This window comes from Zootermopsis nevadensis, unplaced genomic scaffold, assembly GCF_977971745.1.
Source record: "Zootermopsis nevadensis isolate Lab colony 2312 unplaced genomic scaffold, Znev_1.0 Znev_ptg000010l, whole genome shotgun sequence".
Classification (NCBI taxonomy): domain Eukaryota; kingdom Metazoa; phylum Arthropoda; class Insecta; order Blattodea; family Termopsidae; genus Zootermopsis; species Zootermopsis nevadensis.
Genome location: NW_028259142.1, coordinates 18,512,152 through 18,533,861, shown reverse-complemented (window position 1 = coordinate 18,533,861; position 21,710 = coordinate 18,512,152). Strand labels below are relative to the sequence as shown.

Below are 21,710 nucleotides of genomic sequence, written 5' to 3'. Positions count from 1 at the left end.
GGAGATGGGACTCTATCTCCCGTCTTCAGGTTCCTACACAGTTGGGCCCACTAGATAGAGCTAATCCCTATCTCCGGAGATAGGGATTATATTTACTAGACGATGGATAATATCCAAGGAAATTTCTATTCAATTGACTCTTCACCATCGTCAAGAAGTTTTAGATTTGATATACTCTGCCTTATTGCTCACAGAATATATTTTTAGGCTTCGCAAGCTTTTCAGAATAAACACCGAATAATTTTCTAAACAGCATTAACCGCTCGATCTTCGTTGTGTAGGTGCGTTGTTTTCCTTTGGACAGAACTAAATTTCTAAACATTATTTAGACCAACTTCGTGTTTGAAAGGGTTATTACCAACATATCATTACACTCTACCCCACTTTCGTACCTTAGACGTGCCTGCTGCCTCCATCATCAGTGCAATTATGAAGCACCTCTGAAACTTCAGAAAAAACACTGTTGGTTCGTACCCGCTAGTGGCTATCCTAAATGCTAGGTCTTCTTCAGTCACACCATACAAACCCTGTTATCACACATTACACAACGGGTGGGCATTTACTGTCTACTAGCCATTTGAATATTATCTTCCCATCTGAGCCCATGCCACAACAGCGGAATATCTCTTCAGGTTTTTCGCCAAAGCCGATGCAAAAACAAAACGGACAAATAACTTGTGAACTACTGATAAAACTTATGGATGCGCATTTTAAGGAAAGAGACAACTCAGGAGACAAGACGCAGTTATAAAGTTAAAAAATGCTATTAAAAATTAGCACAGACTACCAAGACGTATACAGGACAGAACTAGTTGTGGTAAGACCCAATGAAGTGCCTTTTTGAACATGGTAATTACATTTGGATTCAATAAAGAGCGGAGAATTTTTCACCATCTAGTAACTATGTTTTCCTATAAATTAAAATCATGAGTAGAAACGTATCCGAATTCAAATCAACGATACACGGGATGAGAAACATTGCGTCACCGATACGTAGCAAATGTAACAGCTCCAATAATTTATAGGCGCCAAATACTACACAATATCAACTAATACAGTAACCAGGGTTCAAGGAGAGTGTGGAATATCTACAATGACCCCCAAATTGATGATACCCCTGATCAAGAGTGTCAGTTCGAAGATAAAGATACAAGGACACACGTGTCTGCCTACCATTGATGTGTTGCATGTGGTGATGCCTCCAGAGCTGCTGGTACTGGCTCCATCGGGAGGAAGTTGAGTCTTCTGCCTGTACCAGGGTCTGCAACTGGTGCAGTTGGTGATGTGTCAAGGGATGGCTGGGCGCGGGTACAGCCACCAAGGGTGGGCCTGCAGGCACAGTGTGTTGATGGTAGTCCATTACGATGGCGTGGACAAATGGGACACACAAATCGTACGGTTAATTTTCAGTAATAGCTTCGTCATACGCGGAACTAGTGCGAGATCCTTTCACAAGCCACAAGATTTTCAATAACTGTCTTCAGGTGACACAAATAACGGATGAGACTCTTTCGTAGGAACAGATACAATTTAAATAATACCATATAACAGGGACATTTTCAAGAAAATTTTAATAAAAATTCTGCTTATTTCTGCCTAATTTATACTTCCTATAAATGACACAAACGTAATGTTTTCTTCTTCTGAGTACTTTTAACCACTTTGAATAGATACGAAATTTATAAATATCGTCGCCGTTTTGCTTGTTTCAGATATAAAAGTTCAGATGACGCCAGAAACAGCAATAATTCAAAAGAACACAACACTTCAAGACACATTCATGATACAAGTAAGCGTTGCTCCAATGCTGATGCTTTATCCTGCGTATGGTGCAAGCCCGTTTGACAGATCACATGGCACCTAATACTGTACCAAATTTACACTCGTATCATGTGAACAACACTCTTGTGTTTTACAAAGTATTCGACTACGATGAGGAGGGTTCATTCTTTTCTTCAAGGCTGTCAGTTATTATGTCAGTGTCAGAAATAAAATATAAAAATACAATCACGTAGTAATGTATATAATTAACCTTGAACTAAATACTGAGAAAAAGCTGATAAGGAACTTCTGCCAACTGTGTAGTACAAACACACCGAACACAGACACGGGATAGCACGCGAGTAGTTGCCACGCGCACTATCACTACACTGCGGAAAGTGAGAGTAAGGCCCCGGACTAGCTAGCTCATACTAGCTCAACGACCAACCCGATATACAAGCCCACGGCGGCAGCCGGCCTACTGAACGACTGACTGCCGACTTCAGTTGTGCATACTCAACCTCGCTTCGAGTGGCAAGGGGGGCGGGAACGTGGAAAAAAGAGAGTGAGAGTGAGAGTGACAGAAACTCGGTTCTGTTCTCAACTACCGGTTCAGTATACACCCGGGATAATTTTAAAATATTAAGTAGCCATTTAAATTAATATCACGTTTTGATGTACTCTTTTAACGCCATGTTTATTGCATCCTGACTGGAACAAAATAAAATGGGGATACATTAAACGCAGAGAGCAATCTTTCTTCTGTTTTGTTACTCACGTTTGGTGGAGGCGCATCTGAACAACGTTTTCATTAAGTGGGTAATTCAATATTCGTATCATACCTAAAAAACTAAAATTACAATTTTGCCTACTGTGACACTCTCTGTCGTTCAAAGGGAAGAAAGATCATGGATTGCAGAGGAACATATCTGAACCTAGAAACAACAAAGCAAGGAGAAAATTACATTTCAAGTAAAAATCCCTGAATGATTAAATCACGTAGGATTAAAACAACAATTTAACATTTGCTTGGAATATCAGAAGCAAATAATCATTTGGGAAACACAGGGGTAAATCTGAAGATAATACCAAGAATGCAGGTTGTAAACATAAGACATAAATTATGAAATGAGATCAACTGGGCAAAACAGAATCTAATTGCAGAGTATTAGAGTTCGGCAAAAAAATTACCCTGAAAATCTGGAGGCCATTTTTCCGCAAACGTTTGGGCCGGTATTGTCGCGACCTTGTCACGACCTTCACGAATCCGTGATCTCAACAGGACATTGAAATTTCAACGGCCTTTACTCCGCACATCCTGCGGCTAACATCAGCGTAAATCTTGTCATGGACTTGACCTGAACTAGCACAAACTACACAAAATTAACACATAACTAACTAAAACCTCGTCCTAACCCATCATAACAAACCTAACCAAACATAACGCAACGTAACCCAACCAAACCTATCACCACCTAAACTAACCTATTCGAAATCAACATAACCTCTTGATTAATATTGTAGTGACCTTCACATGACCTTGACCTCAAGTTGTCATGAATATGTTCAACCATATGCATACAAAAAACTGCACAAAGAGCATATCGTCAGCCATCTGAATCCAGTTCACACTTCAAAACTATTCTTGTCTAAGACTATTTAAATATTATCGTCCCGTCTGCAACTACGTATACCAAATGGTTGATCCGTTCAGATTTCCCAATTAAAACTTTAATTTATTTCCTCGTTTCATACAGGATACATGCCCTACCTATCATGTTTCCTTTAATCAACCTAAAAATCTGAAGTCATAAATAACGAATACAATATTCCCTTCGTCCTGTTTCGATTTAAACATTCTCCTCAGCATTTCTCCTCAGCATTTCTTCTCAAGCATTTTCCGTCTATGTACTTACCATCCCACACATTAATACGAAATGTAGTATTTTCATAATATGTTCAAATCCTTTCGGACAGTAAAAGTACTTTCGTGTGTTTCTTGTTATATGTTAATACCGAATTTCATGAAAACCCCTCGATTATTTTTAAAAAACAAAAACAATTTCATTATTTTAAGAGCAAGTTACGAAAACATTACAATCATAAAAATACTTTGTTATGATTTTAGATTGTTTATGAGCTTGTACACACGGGAGTGTGCGCTCATACTGTGAGACTTAGAGCTTATTAGAGTCTGACTTAAGAATTCAAGCGACCAATTTTATACATCTTTGTCATTAGAGTTCTGTTCCACGAATACAGGTTTATGAAATGATAAAGGACGAAATATAAAAAAAACTAGCAAAAGAAACGAAAAGAAATTCTGATACAACGGAACAGGCTCAAGACAAGGTCGTACTGTTGTCTTGCCTCAAGGCACAATTATATTTTGAATAAGCTGTGGGTACCAGAGGATGTTTGACAACGACACGCAAAGCATCTTATCAAAGAGTACGCAATACTGTCATAGACGTAAAGACGCACAACACGTGCTATCAAGTTCGTACTACACATACATTCGATTCTCTACATAATAATGATTAGCGAATGTTTAAGCGAGACCCGGCAAGAAACTTACTGAGAATTGCATGCAGTTTGTTCATTCACAATGAGTAAAATGCTTTATTCAACTACGCAACAGTGATTAGGACTTCTGGTAAATGGTTAATGATTTCAGCTCAGGCCTGCGAACCAATATTATTCGGTTCCAGGAGGGTTCTCTACTGTCCGAGTGCAGACAGACTCGATCCAGACACACAAATGCCTGAAGAGGACAAGTATTTAATATCAAGGAAAGATACATTACTCGCAGTGCGATGGTTTACTTTACAAGAAGCATAATATATCTTTGAAGAAAGAGATGCAAATCACCGTACCAAAGGGTAAGTACAGACACCTTGAAAATGGAGGCAATAAGCATCTCTTAAACGTCAGCAAATGTCTACCAGACTACAGGATGCAACATCCCAGAAGACAGTTATCTTCACAAAATAAATCTATTATTTCAATTACAGAAGCTATTATTAAACACAGGAAGAGATGTGACATGTAGACAGCATGCGTAGTCGATTTGTAGTCAATTATGGTAGAGACTAAGGCCAATGTGAAACTATATTAAGGTTCAGGCCGGCGCAGACGTTACGTTAACTAATCCATAAAGACAACAATTAAGTATCACCGCGTATCCAGTAAATATATGCAAGTCCCAGACACTGGCACTGCTCTGTATTAACAAGAAGGCAAATGCGTGCACAATGTGACGCACACATCACAACAAGGATAACGATAAAAGAGGAAACTTGAAACGCAAGGAATGTCCTCGAAGTAGAAATTAGCAACAATTCTTCAAACACATAGGTAGGTGCCCTCATTAGGCGGTAATCAGTACCTGACAAACCGCTGTAAGAAGACTCAAGGCTGAGGAACTTCCCATATGAATGAATTGTTCAGATTCGGTCTCGTGATGACACAATGACAACAACAACAAAGAGACAATGACAATGTGTAATCACATCCGATACATATACATACTCTTCAAGGCTAAGGTTTCCCAGAGAGACAATAAGCATTTTTGTTAAGTGCGGCTTATATGCGAGGTCTCGTGCAATTGGGAGCCGCGGCCACCAGGGGACGGAGGGTGTAACACACGATTTCTTTGGTATTGTCGAGATCCAAAGTCTCTTAGTTTCGGTGCAAGCGGTCATTTTATAAAATAAGACGAGAATACGTTACGTTTTCCAAATGTGTTCATAGTGATTCTGCACACATGACTGGTGCTGATGTCGCTGTATTACTGACGCAATTCAATCTTAAAACTTATCACGTTACATCATCGCATAGCACTACATGCCATGTACTTGTGTTTCTTTTAAATCTACATCATGTCGAACAATGTTTATATAAATTGTGCTACGTAAGTACGGGTAGGTAAGGCTAAGGACTGGATAATCGGGGTTCTATTAACGGCAAGGAAATATTTTTATCTTCGCCACATTGTTCAGACGGGTTCTGGAGCCCACCCATCCTCCTACTAACGGAGCTGAAGCGTGAAGTTATCTAATACCCTCATTACATTATTTTTTTATTTGTAGTGTTCTGTCTGACGACAGGTCCATATGAACAGGATCCCTCCATCCTTTTCTCGGACTGGGACCTGTTCATATACGTCCTTGGCAGATGATCCAGAAGTGGTTTGCCATTGCCTTCTTCTGTGTGTGAATGGAGTAATTGTTGGGATGCCACGGAGGAAAACTCCGTGTTGCCTAGACCACGGCCTTGCCCAACACAACTTATAAATTCGGGCACCGCCGGGAATCGAACCCGAGACTCCAGGATTACAAGGCCAGCGTTCTAACCGCTAGACCACCGTGGATATTTCTGAATAATTTATTTATTTATTTTATTTAGTGTTCTGTCTGACGACAGGTCCATATGAACAGGATCCTTCCATCCTTTTCTCGGACTGGGACCTGTTCATATACGTTCTTGGCAGATGATCCAGAAGTGGTTTGCCATTGCCTTCTTCTGTGTGTGAATGGAGTAATTGTTGGGATGCCACGGAGAAACCGGGGAAGAAGCCCCCGGAGGAAAACTCCGTGTTGCCTAGACCACGGCCTTGCCCAACACAAGTTATAAATTCGGGCACCGCCGAGAATCGAACCCGAGACCCCCAGGATTACAAGGACAGCGTTCTAACCGCTAGACCACCGTGGCAGTCTCATCAAATTACCATTTTAAAATGCATGGCGCTATACGTCTGCACGGCTTGGTGTTCAGTTGAACACCGGGAACAACCCCCCATTAAATTCCCATTACTTCTTTCTATGAGTCCTTCTTTCAAAACATTCATAAAATTAGATCTGGACTCCATGTAGGCCTAAATAAAATAAGAGATGCACCCACCTGATACGAACCAAAATTAAACATGTCCAAAAGCATTATTAATCACAAAGAGAAAATCTGACAGGTACGCGAACACGTTCGGTACATTACGTAAGAAATGTTTACAAGTATCTATCACAGATACTAGTCATAGATATAGTCTGTTTTAAGGTGACTAAGGATTAGACTGTGTGTTTCAAAAAATACGTAAGTCGCACGATTAACTATTAACCGGAAAGAGAAACAGAACTCCATCGATTAGCTTAAACTTCACCACACACACACACACACAAACTATGATATTATACGGTTACATACCATTTCCGGTGAAGAAAGCGTAAGAACGTCATTTGTTTAATGAACGTAATAACATACACAAGTTATATATCCATGAAAAACTAATTCAATTCAAAAGCAGGAAGTTTTCATTACACTGACAATGTCAAATAACTAACCGATTCAAAGGCGATTACAATATTGTTTCTAAACGTGATGCCTCGTCATTTGAATAAAAATTTTATTGGATATTATCCATCGTCTAGTAAAATATAAAACGTAAAACGACGTTTCGGAGATGGGGACTTTTTATTCCGGGACTTTCACTTTTTTTACTTTGTCCGGAGATAGGGATTAGCTCTATCTAGTGGGCCCAACTGTGTAGGAACCTGAAGACGGAGATAGAGCCCCATCTCCGAAACGTCGTTTTACGTTTTATATTTACTAGACGATGGATAATATCCAAGTAAATTTTTATTCAATTGACTCTTCACCATCGTCAAGAAGTTTTAGATTTGATATGTTATATATAGTCCTACACGTCAGCGGGTCGAAAATCGTAACAAATAATGTTTTGGTCAAAAACTGCCTTTCAGTAAAGCCTTCATAGTTGGCCACAACAAAATTACAAGGAGACTACTATCCGCAGCCGGGAAGTCCTGCAACCCAATAAACGGAGGAAGTGAGTTGGGTTGCCGCACTTATAGGCGTTCGGCTACATGAACAGATACGCTGCTAGATAAAAGGAAGAACAAATAGCTACGTCCATTACTAATTTATTTATGTATTTATATGCTTAATTAATTGTATATTCGCTGTTTAATTTGATAGGTTTCCTGTCATCCTCTTTTTTACATGACGTCGACAACAGAATCCAGCTATCGTAACGTTGTAATGTGAAACTTTATATTTCATACGGTATACAAAGTCCAAAACATAATTTTTATATATTATAACGTACATCGTCAGAAACTTTCATATTTCGGCTATAACATTTCTGTTCTCTGGATGTGAAAGTCTGAGCTACTGTTTGTGTTTTCATTGGACTGTAATTCTTAAAACGCTAACTTCAACATCGGAATGCTTCTCAATTGTCCTTACCAACACACGCCTCGTTCTCTAAGTTCGCCATCAACGCCATCCACTCTCAACTTGGTTATTCTTTCTCAAAACCTCGTAGTTAAAAAACGCTTTAAGCCAGCAATGAAACGTCTCGTTTCTTATCTTTCCTATTGTTTGGGCTTTAAACCCTGAATGACTTTATGGCTTCACATAACCACAGGAAAATAACCAGTAATTAAGCTGGACAAGGTCATCATGCATGTTGAGCGCAACAAGAACCAGCAGTTCATGCATCCCATCCGTTTCAAATGGTTGGTGATCATTTTAACACATTCTGTGCCATGAACTACATCCCAGTTCAAAACTACTCTTGTATCGTATAAATGTACGTATGGCGTGAAAATATCAGTAAATATTTTGTAAGAGATATAACGTTCCCACGCTGATGGCCTTATGGAATGTACCGCCGTGTGGCCTTGTAGAAAAATATTAATGTTACGTAGAAACATACTGCGAATGGCACATCTAAGCAGAAGTTAAGAGACCACACCGGCCATGACACACAATAATCTCAAAATAAGAGATACTGGGATTGATACAATAAATGCAAGCCAGATATACAGAAAATTGTAAGCAAAATAAATATTAGTTCACAATTAATGGAGAAATGTAGAAATCATTCGTAACGTAAAGATTTAAAAAGTTGTCTATTCTGTAGTTTGGGAGGGGGGGGGGACAGTTTCATGTTATATTATATCAGATTATGAGTCTCCCACTGGTCACATTCATTTTAGAGGAACCAATGTACTGGTACCAGGACAGGGACCGGTGGAGGGCTTTAGTTAAATCGGTGATTAACCTTCGGGTTCCCTAAGCCGTCTAGTTAGTTAGTTAGTTAATTTTAATTAACAAGATCTACAGTACAAAATTTAACCAGTTTTCGTTAACAAGTCTGGTAGATAAGCTGTGTGGACAGATATACGTTCGCATTAATTTTACGTAAATCGGTGCAGAGAATACATATATCAGGAAAATAAATGTCATTTATGTGAAATTTCGGCTCTTTAAAACCGTCATGCTTCTGTTAAGGCACAACGTGCCTAAATGCACCTACCATGGGTTAAAAAGTCACGTGATCTCTGGGTAATCCTGCAAAACTACGACGTGACTAAGTGCAGACTACTTCAGTAGGCTACTTTGTTTTCTTCAGCAAAGATATGATCAGATACGGAGTCTAGTTTCAAGGCAAATTAGCTTGTAAAACATTTTATAATTACAGCTGACCATCGGTTTATCACGTACGACTGTCTCCATTTCTTTATCAGAAACCCACCAGCCTGATACGTGTTGATACGGTCCTTAAAAGAGGAAGGACTGAGTGTCTTGGTTTGATTAAAAAGCACAACACAGACTTAGGAACCTTGAGCCATCAAGTAGTGTACCTCAACTGTTCGAAAAAAAATCTTCAGTTAGTTAACTTTTCGAAAATTGTTATGATGAGGGGAAAAAAACCTTCATACAATACGGCTATGCATATTTTCACAACCATACAAGACAACCGGCAAAATTATTGTTTCATACATCCTGATCTTCAGTGTTTAAGATAGTAAACGAGATGATAACAGTTTTTGAACTGAATAATAACAGCTATTATTAAATGCATTCAGAGAATCGCTGCTCTATGTAGTGCCTATCCCATGACTTAATTGTAAAACAAAGTTTAGTTTCCAATACGCTCTGAGTGTCGGAATTCACGGTCTATTATGTATGTTTCAAGGATAGATATAACTGTCTTATTTTTACTTACGTTAGGTAACATTTACCGTCTATAGCATACATGTGAGGTGTTTCCTTACCTGAAAACAAAAGAAACCGATATTAAAAGCAGAAAAATAGCCATTTATCTGTGTCGCAAAGTGCACGGACACAGATGCATGTAATAAATCATAAATTAAGTAAAACAAGTTAATTCTTGCAAGAAAATTAATTACTTTCTGACATCAACGAATCACTATAATAATTTTCATATTCCTATAAAGCACATTTCGAAGAAAATATCGCTTCTCGACATTCCCTTACAATTGTGGCTGCACTGATACGAAAATAAACTACCTCTTATAATCTAAACGACTTCCTGTTACTTTTCAGTTCAGTTTATGTTATTTAATTTAGTTACAGAAGAGACATAAACTTAATTTAGAAAGCAATTTATAAAACACTTTCCGTAACGGTTAAAGAGAATATTATCTATACATTTACATGTTACGTATACAAAGTGTACAAAATAAACTCATAATGGAGAGATCATGTCTGTCCCTCCGTCAGCGAGTTTCATCTCCAAATGTACTTAATGTAGCCTATTTCAATAATTACTAAATCTGATATTCGGGATGTACACTAAAACGTGTCCCGGTTTAAGTTTCGATCGACACGCAAGTGAAACTCAATTCGAAATTCACGCCCTTACTCAAAAACGACACGTCATACAAAGGACTGGAACATGTCAAAAATAAAAAAAACAAAGATCCATTTAAGATATGCAGCTCTTATCTGAAACATGTTTCGATGAATATTGACGAAAACAAGGGAAAATATTTCTCTCTGTGCACAGTGATATCTGTAGCGTAGGTCTGCAACACTAGATCTGATGCCAGTTGCTATTTGCAAAGTATTTGGATTCCAAAACAGGTAACCTCTCCTCAAAACGTACGCCAGGTTACACCCACGTTCCTGGAAAAAAGTGTCGTAAGACGAAACCCAAAGTGATTTTTCTTTTCGGAGAAACGATAACATACAAGTAATTGGCCTCCTACTGACCGGCAGTTTGGTAAATTCCCTTAAGTACAATTTAAACACTGTATCTCTCCTACATCATAGCAGGTGGTTAGGAAATCAATAAAGTAATAAAGTTCGCGTCCTGTGATACAGTTTAAGTGTCTTCGTGCAGTGAGGACAGTGACTGGTGGTTACTTGTGTTGGGAACCGTTCAGAATTTCCAAATCCTTTGTTATAACCGCCGGATCAATACGAACTAGGTTTTCCACATCATCGCACTCGACGTCTTATCTGGTTTCAATATCCACTCCACGAACATCTTGAACGAAATAAAAATTATCTGATTTGGCAATATTATGTATCGCAATTTGTATAATAAAGTCGCGAACTTTCGTCGTATCCATACATATGCAGATTAATTCCAGATGGTTACGCATGCTGTACGCATGCCTTGAATGTCAGATACGTGAGCCAGTCCAGCGAATTACACTCGTGTTTCCTTCTGATGTACATGAAATCGTATCTTCACATGTCATCCACCGACCTTGTACTCACTCATAGCACTGATCATGGAGGCAGCATGGACCTTTGAATCCTCGGTAAACTTCTACCAGACTACTCGGTGGGTGCTACAACCCAGAAGACAGACCATTATCTTGTACAATTAGTTTAAATTTTAATATATTTTATACAAAACACACAAGCCACGGTGGTCTAGCGGTTAGAACGCTGGCCTTGTAATCCTGGGGGTCTCAGGTTCGATTCCCGGCGGTGCCCGAATTTATAACTTGTGTTGGGCAAGGCCGTGGTCTAGGCAACACGGAGTTTTCCTCCGTGGCATCCCAACAATTACTCCATTCACACACAGAAGAAGGCAATGGCAAACCACTTCTGGATCATCTGCCAAGAACGTATATGAACAGGTCCCAGTCCGAGAAAAGGATGGAAGGATCCTGTTCATATGGACCTGTCGTCAGACAGAACACTAAATAAATAATAATATACAAAACACGTACGACATATTAATATGTAAATCACATAAGAGAGGATATAGGATATACATGTGTCAGACGTAATCAATGCGGAACCAATGCGCATTTCTGGGTAATGTCAGACCCAACGTTCTTTGGATCCCATGTGAAGTCAAAGTACCCTCCGCCGGCCACCATTCTCATCATCTGTGGATAGACAAGCCTGCACTAATACGTCCCCCATCTCACACATTACAAGTTAACATAAATCTCAATATTTTCCTGCAAGATTTATGGTCAATTTACTTTATAATTCACGACTGTCCTTCATAAATAAAAATTGAAACTATGGTGACAATCACGTAAATATTTAAGACGTGAATTCATAAACAAATATTTTAATGGCAAATTGTTTGGAAAACGAACGCAAAACAGATTAAAGTCTCATTATGAACACAAAATACTTTAGTTCGCATGAGCTACAAACTAAAGGGGGTATTGTGCGCAAAGCATACTTCGTTTCAATAAATTACTATTGACGGCAAAATGTATTCTGAAAAGATGCTCTCAGTAACAAACAGATCGCTACAAAGACCTGAGACATAAAGAATTTATCAGAGTAACAACATTATCGGGGAATGTGATGGCACAGAATGACAAAACAAGATGTCACTACTGTGACTGTTGTTACATGTGTAGAAACGAATCTGAATTCAAAATGTCGCGACGCTTCATTCGAATTTATCCGTTTTCGTCTTACAAACTGTCAAATGGCTGTACCGTCCTTGGTCAAACCCTGCTTTAATATTGTATTCCATAACTGTTTGCCGAGAAGGAAAATGCATATAAACGGTTCACTATTCCCATATACATCTAAAAACTTAATCTGATCAGAATTTCAAATGTAAAACTGAAATCGTGTTGTCTCTTAAATCTGCACTCATGTCTGCACACAATATACCAACTCCGCCACGCCATTTCCAATAATGCTGATGGAATATAATCTCTTTCGCAAAGTAGCTTTCCTTTATCCTCTCTTTTTTTGCTCGGTATGAAGATCTCCCTCACTCAAGCCCTCCAAGTGCATGGACTTAGTAGCCCCATCCAGTACCTGGCTTCCTGGAACATAAACCTGGGAACATGAAAATACTTTCTGCAGTAATATTGGACGTTTAGACAATGGAGCATTTCATTATTTTTATTGCATTCTGGTGATTAAATTGCGGAGTACGTCTTCTGGCGTGGTGAAAGTGGATTCGAGGACGGGAAAAGCAAAGTATTTTTAATTAAAATAATTTTTACATTAAAATTCCGAACAAAACCGTATAACGGTGCAACGAAAATATAAGATCGAAAAAATACAACAGTCGGGACGAATCTGTGCGTTCCATGTCCGTCAGAAATGAATGGCAAGGGATTCAAAGTAGTGAGAGGAGTAGCAGGAAAGGAAGCACTCAATGCCCTGAAAATTATTTCGCTCTCAGTTTCTACGTCGGTAATATCTTTTTCTTGCGTCGTATATGCGCAATATTGAGGTACGCGAAACGCATGGTTTGGCCCCGACTACTGTACATGGTGATCAGTAAGAGTGCCAGCGAAGAGGAGGGTCACGCGGTGAAACAGCTGACGGCAACACGTGGTTGCCAACTCGCTTGGTCCCGTGCAAGCCGGTTCAAATCGCTCAGCGAAGGTCGTGAAACACGGCCGACCTCAGAGTGGTTCCAAGTGTTCAGAGGTCACGTTTTCACCCCATTATAGGGTAACGGCGAGGATGCAGCAGTGGCATAAATGCCGCACCACGTCATTACGATTGTCTAAGAGACAGCGCTGAGTAATAAACTGAATTCTTTCTGAATTTCAGCTGCGTATTTTGTGGTCAAGTCATTTGATGAGTAGCAAAACATTTTAATCTTCCCCTAAAAACTTTAAAAATAATGTGGTATAAAATGAGACACAAATTACAGCTTGTTTAATTTCCTATCTTTCTGGAGCGGAAAGACAGATCTTCAAACAGTTTCTGTTGATAGTCCAATTCTACATCTAAAGTGTGAACATACCCTTAAATAACAAGGAGAAAGGCCTCATATCACATTTCATACCCACTCCTTTCAACCTAGAACTGCGTGCCAGATCACCCCAAATTTTAACTTTTACGACTACGCACCTGAGTACAGTGTTAATACGCGATTGGGAACCCTTATTGAGATGTTCTAAAACAGTGGCGTACTGTCTGCTTGCTGTGCGCTATGTTGAAAGTCCGCCAGCCATATTTTTGTCGATGTGGATCAACGAGCCACCTCTCACGCGGACGACGGACTGACGCCAAAAACGCAAAGAGTATATAATACATGGAGCTGGCGTATGTTGAAAATATTTCCGGACGAGTTTGAGATTGTCTCGACAGAAATTTCGTACGAAGACGGACAGACCTCAGGGGCGCAGTCGAGACGCATCCACCACAGTTACTGGAATTCTTCTGGGGAGTACTCAAGGGCGACGCGTCTAGAAGGAAACTGCAGAATGTTGACGAAATGAAACGATACATCACATACACATTCAAAGGACTTGAAGAAACAGACTTGTGCCAGAAAGACTTCAGAAGTGTGCCAGATACACTATACGCCTGTGTAAACAGCGCCGAGTTTCAATGTGTACACCTGCGAGATTTCCCTTCCAATGAAAACATGTTACATGTAAAGTGACTTTAAATAAATAATGAATTGTATACTCACTTCTGCGTCGCTCTGCATAAATGCACATAAATTAATATATCAGTTAGGATTAAGAAGACCACATCTGAGCGCATAGATATGTAAAACTGACACAGTCCTCTATCCCAAATCCTTTGCTTTCGTGTTAAGCTTCAAGGTTCGGAATACTGTAAATGTTATTCAGAGTTATAAAAATTTAAAGTTGAAAAAGGAAACTAATTTCAAACAGTTTCTGGCTATTGATTTACTTGGCACACGAGAAGTATAATGTTATAATTTACCGATTCTGTTCCGCACCGAATGCAATAAATTATGTATTACCACGTTTCTGAACCGCAATTTACCGTCTAAGAATGCCCAAGCGGAAGTACTCCGTCGAAATAGAACATGTTTTTGTATCGGTCAATATTACAACTTATAGAGTGCAGACGACCACATTTTACGTGATATTATTAAATAAAATGAGTTCTCGATTACCAAATTTCAAAACTATCGTAGCCTATACAGATTTACCACAATTTACCTACATAGCAATCGCTTTCAAGGATATAATAGCCTAACAGAAATCTGTGTCGATCGAAGACTTTTCTCCAGTAAACTTAAAATATAAGCTGTGGTTTACGTTCCTCATCTGATAAGTTTATAATAAACTTGAAGCTCTTTCTTGGTTATTTAGAAGTAAAATAATCTCCTTGTTTTAAATGTCTGAAGTCATATTTGCAGAAAGAATGTGCATAGTGGCAAGCCCGTTCCTTAATGATTGCAGTCTTTGGGTTGTAATGCCGTGTAGTCTGATAGAAATTTACAGACGTTTCAGAGGAGCTTGGTTCCTACATCATAACGGCGATGATTGTTTGCCCTGAGTGAGCGTTTTGCCCTGATGATGGAGGCAAAAGCGACTCTGGAACGTCAGCAAACCTTAACCATACTACACAGCACAACAGTCCAGAAGACAGCCTTCTTCATATTCGCCGCCGTGAAAACCTGGTATGTCACTAAGTCCGTACCTTGCTGGAAGTATCGTTTGGGTGGCGGGGGCTGTGACCATTGATCCTGATGATGTGTCCATGTCATGCCATGTTGCTGCTGTGGTTGTGGACACGCAGGGAGATAGAATCCTTGCTTCCCGTCCTCAGAACCCAAGTGTTGCAGGTTCACACCAGCTTCTGTCCCCATCTCGAGGAAACGTAAGTCTCCTCTCGGGGACCACCCGTATCCCGCAATAATGACGGATCTACCACGAAAGTGCACCACAACACTTACCAATGAACACGTCGGAGTGCTTTAACGAGGTATTAATTTACTATCCGTAAATAAAATTGTCAATAGAAACTTAATTGGCGAAGAAAATAGTCAAGTTACTGTTTCCATGCGTTGTAAAATAGTATGAATTAATTGTATGTGCGTTGTTAGTATTCTCGTAACACAAACACAGACACATTCTGCTAACTGCGAACCCACACTTATCCAGAATCTTATCAGATGTTTTAGTAAGTCTTAGAAAGAAAATGTCGATTATATTTTGTGTCCGGTGGGTAGAGGAAGATCAGGAAGACTTGATTAATAGCTTCCGGATATTCAGACTTCAGACTTGAAAAGGAAATGAGAAAACACAACATTAATTTCGTACGAAACTGTGTCAGATTACTAAATGCATGTCGATAATGAGCTGATACTATTTAGTGTGTCAAAATGACACTAGAATTTAAACCAAACTTTGGAATTTGTTCATAACTGTACTTTCCTTATGAAACAAATTGTTAATTTCTACGTAATATAAATACGCAAAAAATATTATCTTATGACTGCCTGAAATAAGTGTCATTGAATACTTCTGAAATGTAACTGTACCAACTGACATCCATAAGCTGCTAGATTATCAGTGCAAGGACCGTGATTCAAACCCGACCAGTTTTTAAAACTTCAGTAACTGTTAGCGACATCAGTTGGCCTCTGTTACAAGGTGGCGGTAAGAGACCATGCCAGGTCGGTGAGGAACACAGGCGACGAGGCACACAAAGTAACACATTGATACTTACAAATTTCTTCTAGTCGTCTGACAAAAACATTAAACGCAAAAAAGAGACTTTGGTAAACAAAAACAATGATAGTCAGTTGTAAGAACAAAGAATCAACTGAATATATCCACTATGTAAATTCACGAACTTAAAAAGCCTTTTCTTCAGATACCACACCAGAACACTACTTGAATTTATAATTAAAGAGCAGAGTGACGTACTTGCTACTTTAGTTCCCTATCGAATATCGTTTCGAAACAGTCTGACATGCTATCGCATTCAGGAAAATAAATAAGGAGAGATTAATTATGCAAACCAGAAAAATTCTATGCACTGTAAAGAAAAGATCAGGTGACTTTTTCCGAAGGCACAAGAATTATCAATAAGACAAATGATGGCGACAGGCTGTCGTAAACTACAAGCAAATTCTGCGGCGACGACGAAGAATTAAATATTAGACTCAACATGAACAAAACTGTTAATCAATTCAACTGATCCTACAACGTGATAACCGATAACCTCGATAATCGAGTGATACTGAACTTGATCGACAACTGAGAACAACTCCGAAACTCTATGCATATATGACGTCACTGAATAACATGGACGAAACAAACTCCTCAAGGGTTGGACGACGCCACGACGCAGTCGAAACTGGTGGTTAGGCAAGATCGCGTAAGACTCTTCCTCGATGGTTGAGGGTGAAGAGGGGCCTGGGCTTGCTCCGTACAACGTGATGCTGGATTGCTTGGCGTCCCACGGGGCAACAACAGGGCTATGCCACGTGACCACGCAACGTGATTCTCAGGCAGCTGATCGCAGTTGATCAGGGGAGGACCAGAAAGAGAGACGAAGAGCTTCCGCTTTCAAAATGACCGAACTTCACGGTCCAATGCATAATTTTCCTGCTCCCAGGTTCGATTCCTGGCCGGACCGAGCTATCCTGATAGAAGTACTCCGTGGTTTTCAAAATTACCTCCAGTTCTTACCTTAAAGAAAACACAACGCGTCTCAATTACAAATATCAATAATTTCTTTAACCTGTTAAAGAAAATGATCGCTGTTTATTTTGAGTATAAAACTAAACCCATAAACACACTCTGTGGGAAAAATTATCAAGAGGGAGGTACATATAGTTACAACTGGATTTTAAATGGTTAAACCAGAGAAAGACCGATTCCGACCACACCTTTTCGAATTGATCATTCATAATCAATTTTATATTCAACACTATTCAACCAATGCAGATGAATAAGTGTCGTCAAATAAAATAGAATACAGGCAAACAATAAATAAAAAGCAGAACGCTGTTTCGTCTTGCACTGAAAGCCAACTTGGATAATGGCACTCATATCGATTTCTTGGAATAAAGAAAACTGTAGTTGGCAACTCTGTTTCTGTGCCGAATGATTCGAACACAGCCTGAACCAACATTTCTACCTTAACGTTTCAAAAACCGACGTAGTAGGTATTCAATACATAAAAAAAAAAAAAAAAAAAAAAAATGCTACTCTTTCATAACCCTGAATTCACAATTATATCGGTCATTACATTACTTACGTAATTGTCTTTACAGATCATGACGACATTTGCATTCCGTATTTCAGGAAAGAAAATGTCTGTCGACGTCACAAATTTCTACAGCGATAATTCATATTACACGAATGCACTACAAACTAATGAAGAATAAAAAGAAGAAAAAACCGTGGTGTAGTCGCCTACTAGCATTGAAAGAAACCATAATTTAAGCCCACACATTTTATTTTTATGACCTCCTGTTTCTATACTTCATAAAATTATTATCCTCTAAAAACATGTTACTCATTACTTGGTCGACGCTACATAAACCGTGTAGGATATGAGTTTTTCACGGCGAGTCTGAAGATAGCCGTCTTCTGGGTTGTTGCGCCGCGTGTGCGATAATCGCCCTGATGACGGAGGCAGCAAGGACCTCCGAAACGTCGGTAAACTTCTACCAGACTACATGGCGCAACAACCCAGAAGACAACCATTTTATATATAAAATTACCTATCAACATTGTCGTTAAATAAACCACAAATAAACAAAAACACTGATGTTTGGATGTGAAACTTTCAATCGCCTCTACCTTACCACAAGATCTCATTTCGAGGTGACGCTGCTCCTTCTAGCAGGCAAACTATTTGCACTAATCAATCTGTTCTAAAATCAGCTTGCAGTTGTTTCTCCAAGACTAGTCCTACGCCGTGGTACGAGCGAACGACAGAAAATAACGACACTTACAAGCCAAGAACTGCCGGTTGTATCAACTCCGATCTTATCAAAATTTCTGAATCCCATTTAAAGTAAATTGCCAGCAGATTACTACTTCTTCAAGTATCCTGGGATTGAGTATAGCGGTTAACAAATACAGACAATTACAAAGTACTGCAACAAGTCCGATTTATAGCGCCGTGCTGACGCGGCAACATCTCCAGCACACGTACGCTGCAGTTAGTCTTAAGCACGGACTTTCAGGCGTTGTGACACGTCATTTCCTAACTCGCGCTAACAAAAAATTATAAAATACAGTAAATTGTAAGTAATCTCGGAAATATAAGCATGTTAATTATGAAATACTATCACAGTTCTTGTTACTTTCACCGTTATAGATTTAAGCACTAGAACTATTTCCCCCCAAAACATTTTTGTAAAATGTTAAAAATGCGAACATAAACACGCAGCCAATATTCACGTATATTTTCAAAATTTGCTTGGTAGGACATATTTCATATTTAACAGGGAAAATGGCCGACGGACCTAGAAAAGGCGTACTTTTTCCGAATACCTCTAGTGGAAATATTACGAAACGTGACACTTCATTAACTAACTTTATGTTAGTTCATCGACTACGTCCGGGAGCGCTTGTGGGGAAGCAAATTTCCTTTCTGAAATGTTACAATGTGCTCAAGAAGCTGAAGCTGAAGAAGTATATTCCGTACAGGAATACACGTAGTAACGTCACGCATTATTTGAAATGTGCATTTAGAGACATTATATCGCAGCACCTCTATGTCTATCCCACGAATTTCCTCATCCGTCATTTTATTATCACCTCTCGTAGGAAATTCAAAAATAAGTTTCTGAGTTCGTGCAGAATAGCACAATCTCCACACCAAATTTCATCCAAATCCGTCCAGTGCTTCTAGAATTGAATTGACTGGACGGACGGACAGACATAACAGAACCATAATGCGTTCTCGCTATGCACTTCATGCAAAGAACGCATAATAAACAGAAACTGAAGACAAAATCCACGACATGAACGCCTTTAGAAATATTACAGCAGCACGTAACAAAAGGAACTCCAGCAGAGTGATTAAAGACATTGAGAGCATTTCTACTTCGTTCACAAATTATATTTTTTACTGAAATATTCAAAAAGAGAATTAATTACAATAGGAACAGTTTAATTAAAAATTCGTAACATGAAAGCTAGAAAAGAAACAAAAGGAAATGTAACTATGTTCAGCTTGTCTTAGATCACAACTGCTCTCAACAAGTGGCTACGGTCACCCAGAATAAAGTTCGCATGTTCTCACGAAACTCAATAAAATTTAAACTAGGCCAGTAACCAGAATTTCCTTGACAAGTAAAAAAAAAATTCAACAAGCAAAGTAAATAAAATGCTGTGGTTGATGGTGATGAATATGAACATTCACAAAAATGCAGAGCTGTTGGTGAGACGGTGGGACCAATGCAAAGAACACGTGGTTCGATGATGAGACCGCTGATAAAAGGCCGTAACCACAGTGCAGATACACCCAGTACCAGAGAAACTGCCTCTTATCACAAGCACAGAGGGGTTAAGGAAGAATGGCATCACGAATGCACTTTCCACCTGACCGATACAAAACACAGCGACACTCAATGTCACCCACAGCTGTCCATCGACGGCACAAGCAATGACCAGCCCTCCGCCCAAGGCCATCAAGCAACCAGGACAGTAACAGATAAATTCTTATTTATGATTGTCATTTAAATGTATCAGAATACCGTTCCCCGCCACGTGCAACCCTATTATGGGGTCCACCATAATTATGGATGTTAATCATTACTACGCATAAAGTTGCCCATTTCCAAGCTGTATTTCGGCATTTGGTACAGAGTCGCGTATTAACTGGCTTAAATGGTGCTACGTGGCAAGATTAATTATCACGCCATGTCTTTTAGGCGTTATTTAAGTTCACAACCTCATAAAGAACTGCAATACAACAGCATAAAAGAACCTTAAGAAGTGTTGCATTGCCAGACACCACTTCTCTAATGTCGTCGTATGAACCGCGCTGGAAGAAATCAACACGCTTGACATATTGATGTTTCCCTGAAAATGTGTGGGAGGCCATCACAAGTCAGACAAGTCACATCACCTTCCGGTGTATTTGCCCTGGAGCAGTCACGACGGAGAAAGTTCTACTGCCCACAGGAGGCAGCAGGGTGCAATTCCTTTGTCTTCACTGTGGCAGTTCTTTTTTCCAAGAAAGGCGAAGAAAGTCTGAGGCACCGTGTTCTGTGTGAGTAGGTCACGCGCGAGGTCAAACAGGAAAAATGTCCTCTATGACCTCAAGTCAGAAGAAAAATATAATATTCTTTCTTCAAAATGTATGTTTTTCAATTCTAATACTGAATTAGCTACAATGGATCAACTGTTCAGACTAAAAATATAGGTAAATATACATGCAAGCTATTCAATCCTTGTGTATTTCACAACTAATGGGCAAAGATCATCAGACATCAGAAATAATGGAGAAAGATCACACAGGCTGTTTCTGGAGTCCCCCCCCCCCCCCCCCCACCAGACACTTTTGAACGATTGTTAGAATTTTCGCTTGATCAGTTCTCTGTTTTTCTACTGTCCCACGCACAGCCAGTGTTGGCCGCCAACTTCCGTCTCCTACAGTCGACAGGTAGCTGTGTTATTGTCCGCGTCAGTCTACATCCAACCAGATCACGACCGATTCCTTGCATTCCTATCCAATTCATTATTCATTAATCGTCCTATGTTATAGCTGAACTACTGACAGCGTTGTTAAATAAAGAATAAATAAATAACAATACGTTTATCGTTTTATGACATTAATTTTCAGACAGATTTAATCCTTCCTAGATCCATGTATTTTTCTAACTATTTCCTTTTAAAATATGCTACCTATTAATATTTTAATAAATCAGTATAAAAACGGAATGTATGAGAAGGAAATTCTTCACGCACAAATATAGGACAATAGATCAGAGA

The 21,710-nt window shown here is 39.3% G+C and overlaps 1 protein-coding gene across 3 annotated transcripts in view; it reads right to left on the bottom strand.

The window, feature by feature from the left end:
* The window catches only part of Pdp1 (PAR bZIP family member Pdp1), a 128,350-nt gene that overhangs the window by 90,173 nt on the left and 16,467 nt on the right, over nucleotides 1–21,710 (bottom strand). For 2 of the 3 annotated variants that reach the window (XM_087346707.1, XM_087346706.1), the window contains exon 2: nucleotides 1,174–1,329. The exons of the other annotated variant lie outside the window; for it this stretch is intronic. In XM_087346707.1, coding sequence (XP_087202833.1) covers nucleotides 1,174–1,329 — 156 coding nt within the window. The remainder of the gene's footprint in view (nucleotides 1–1,173; nucleotides 1,330–21,710) is intronic. 3 annotated transcript variants of the gene reach the window in all.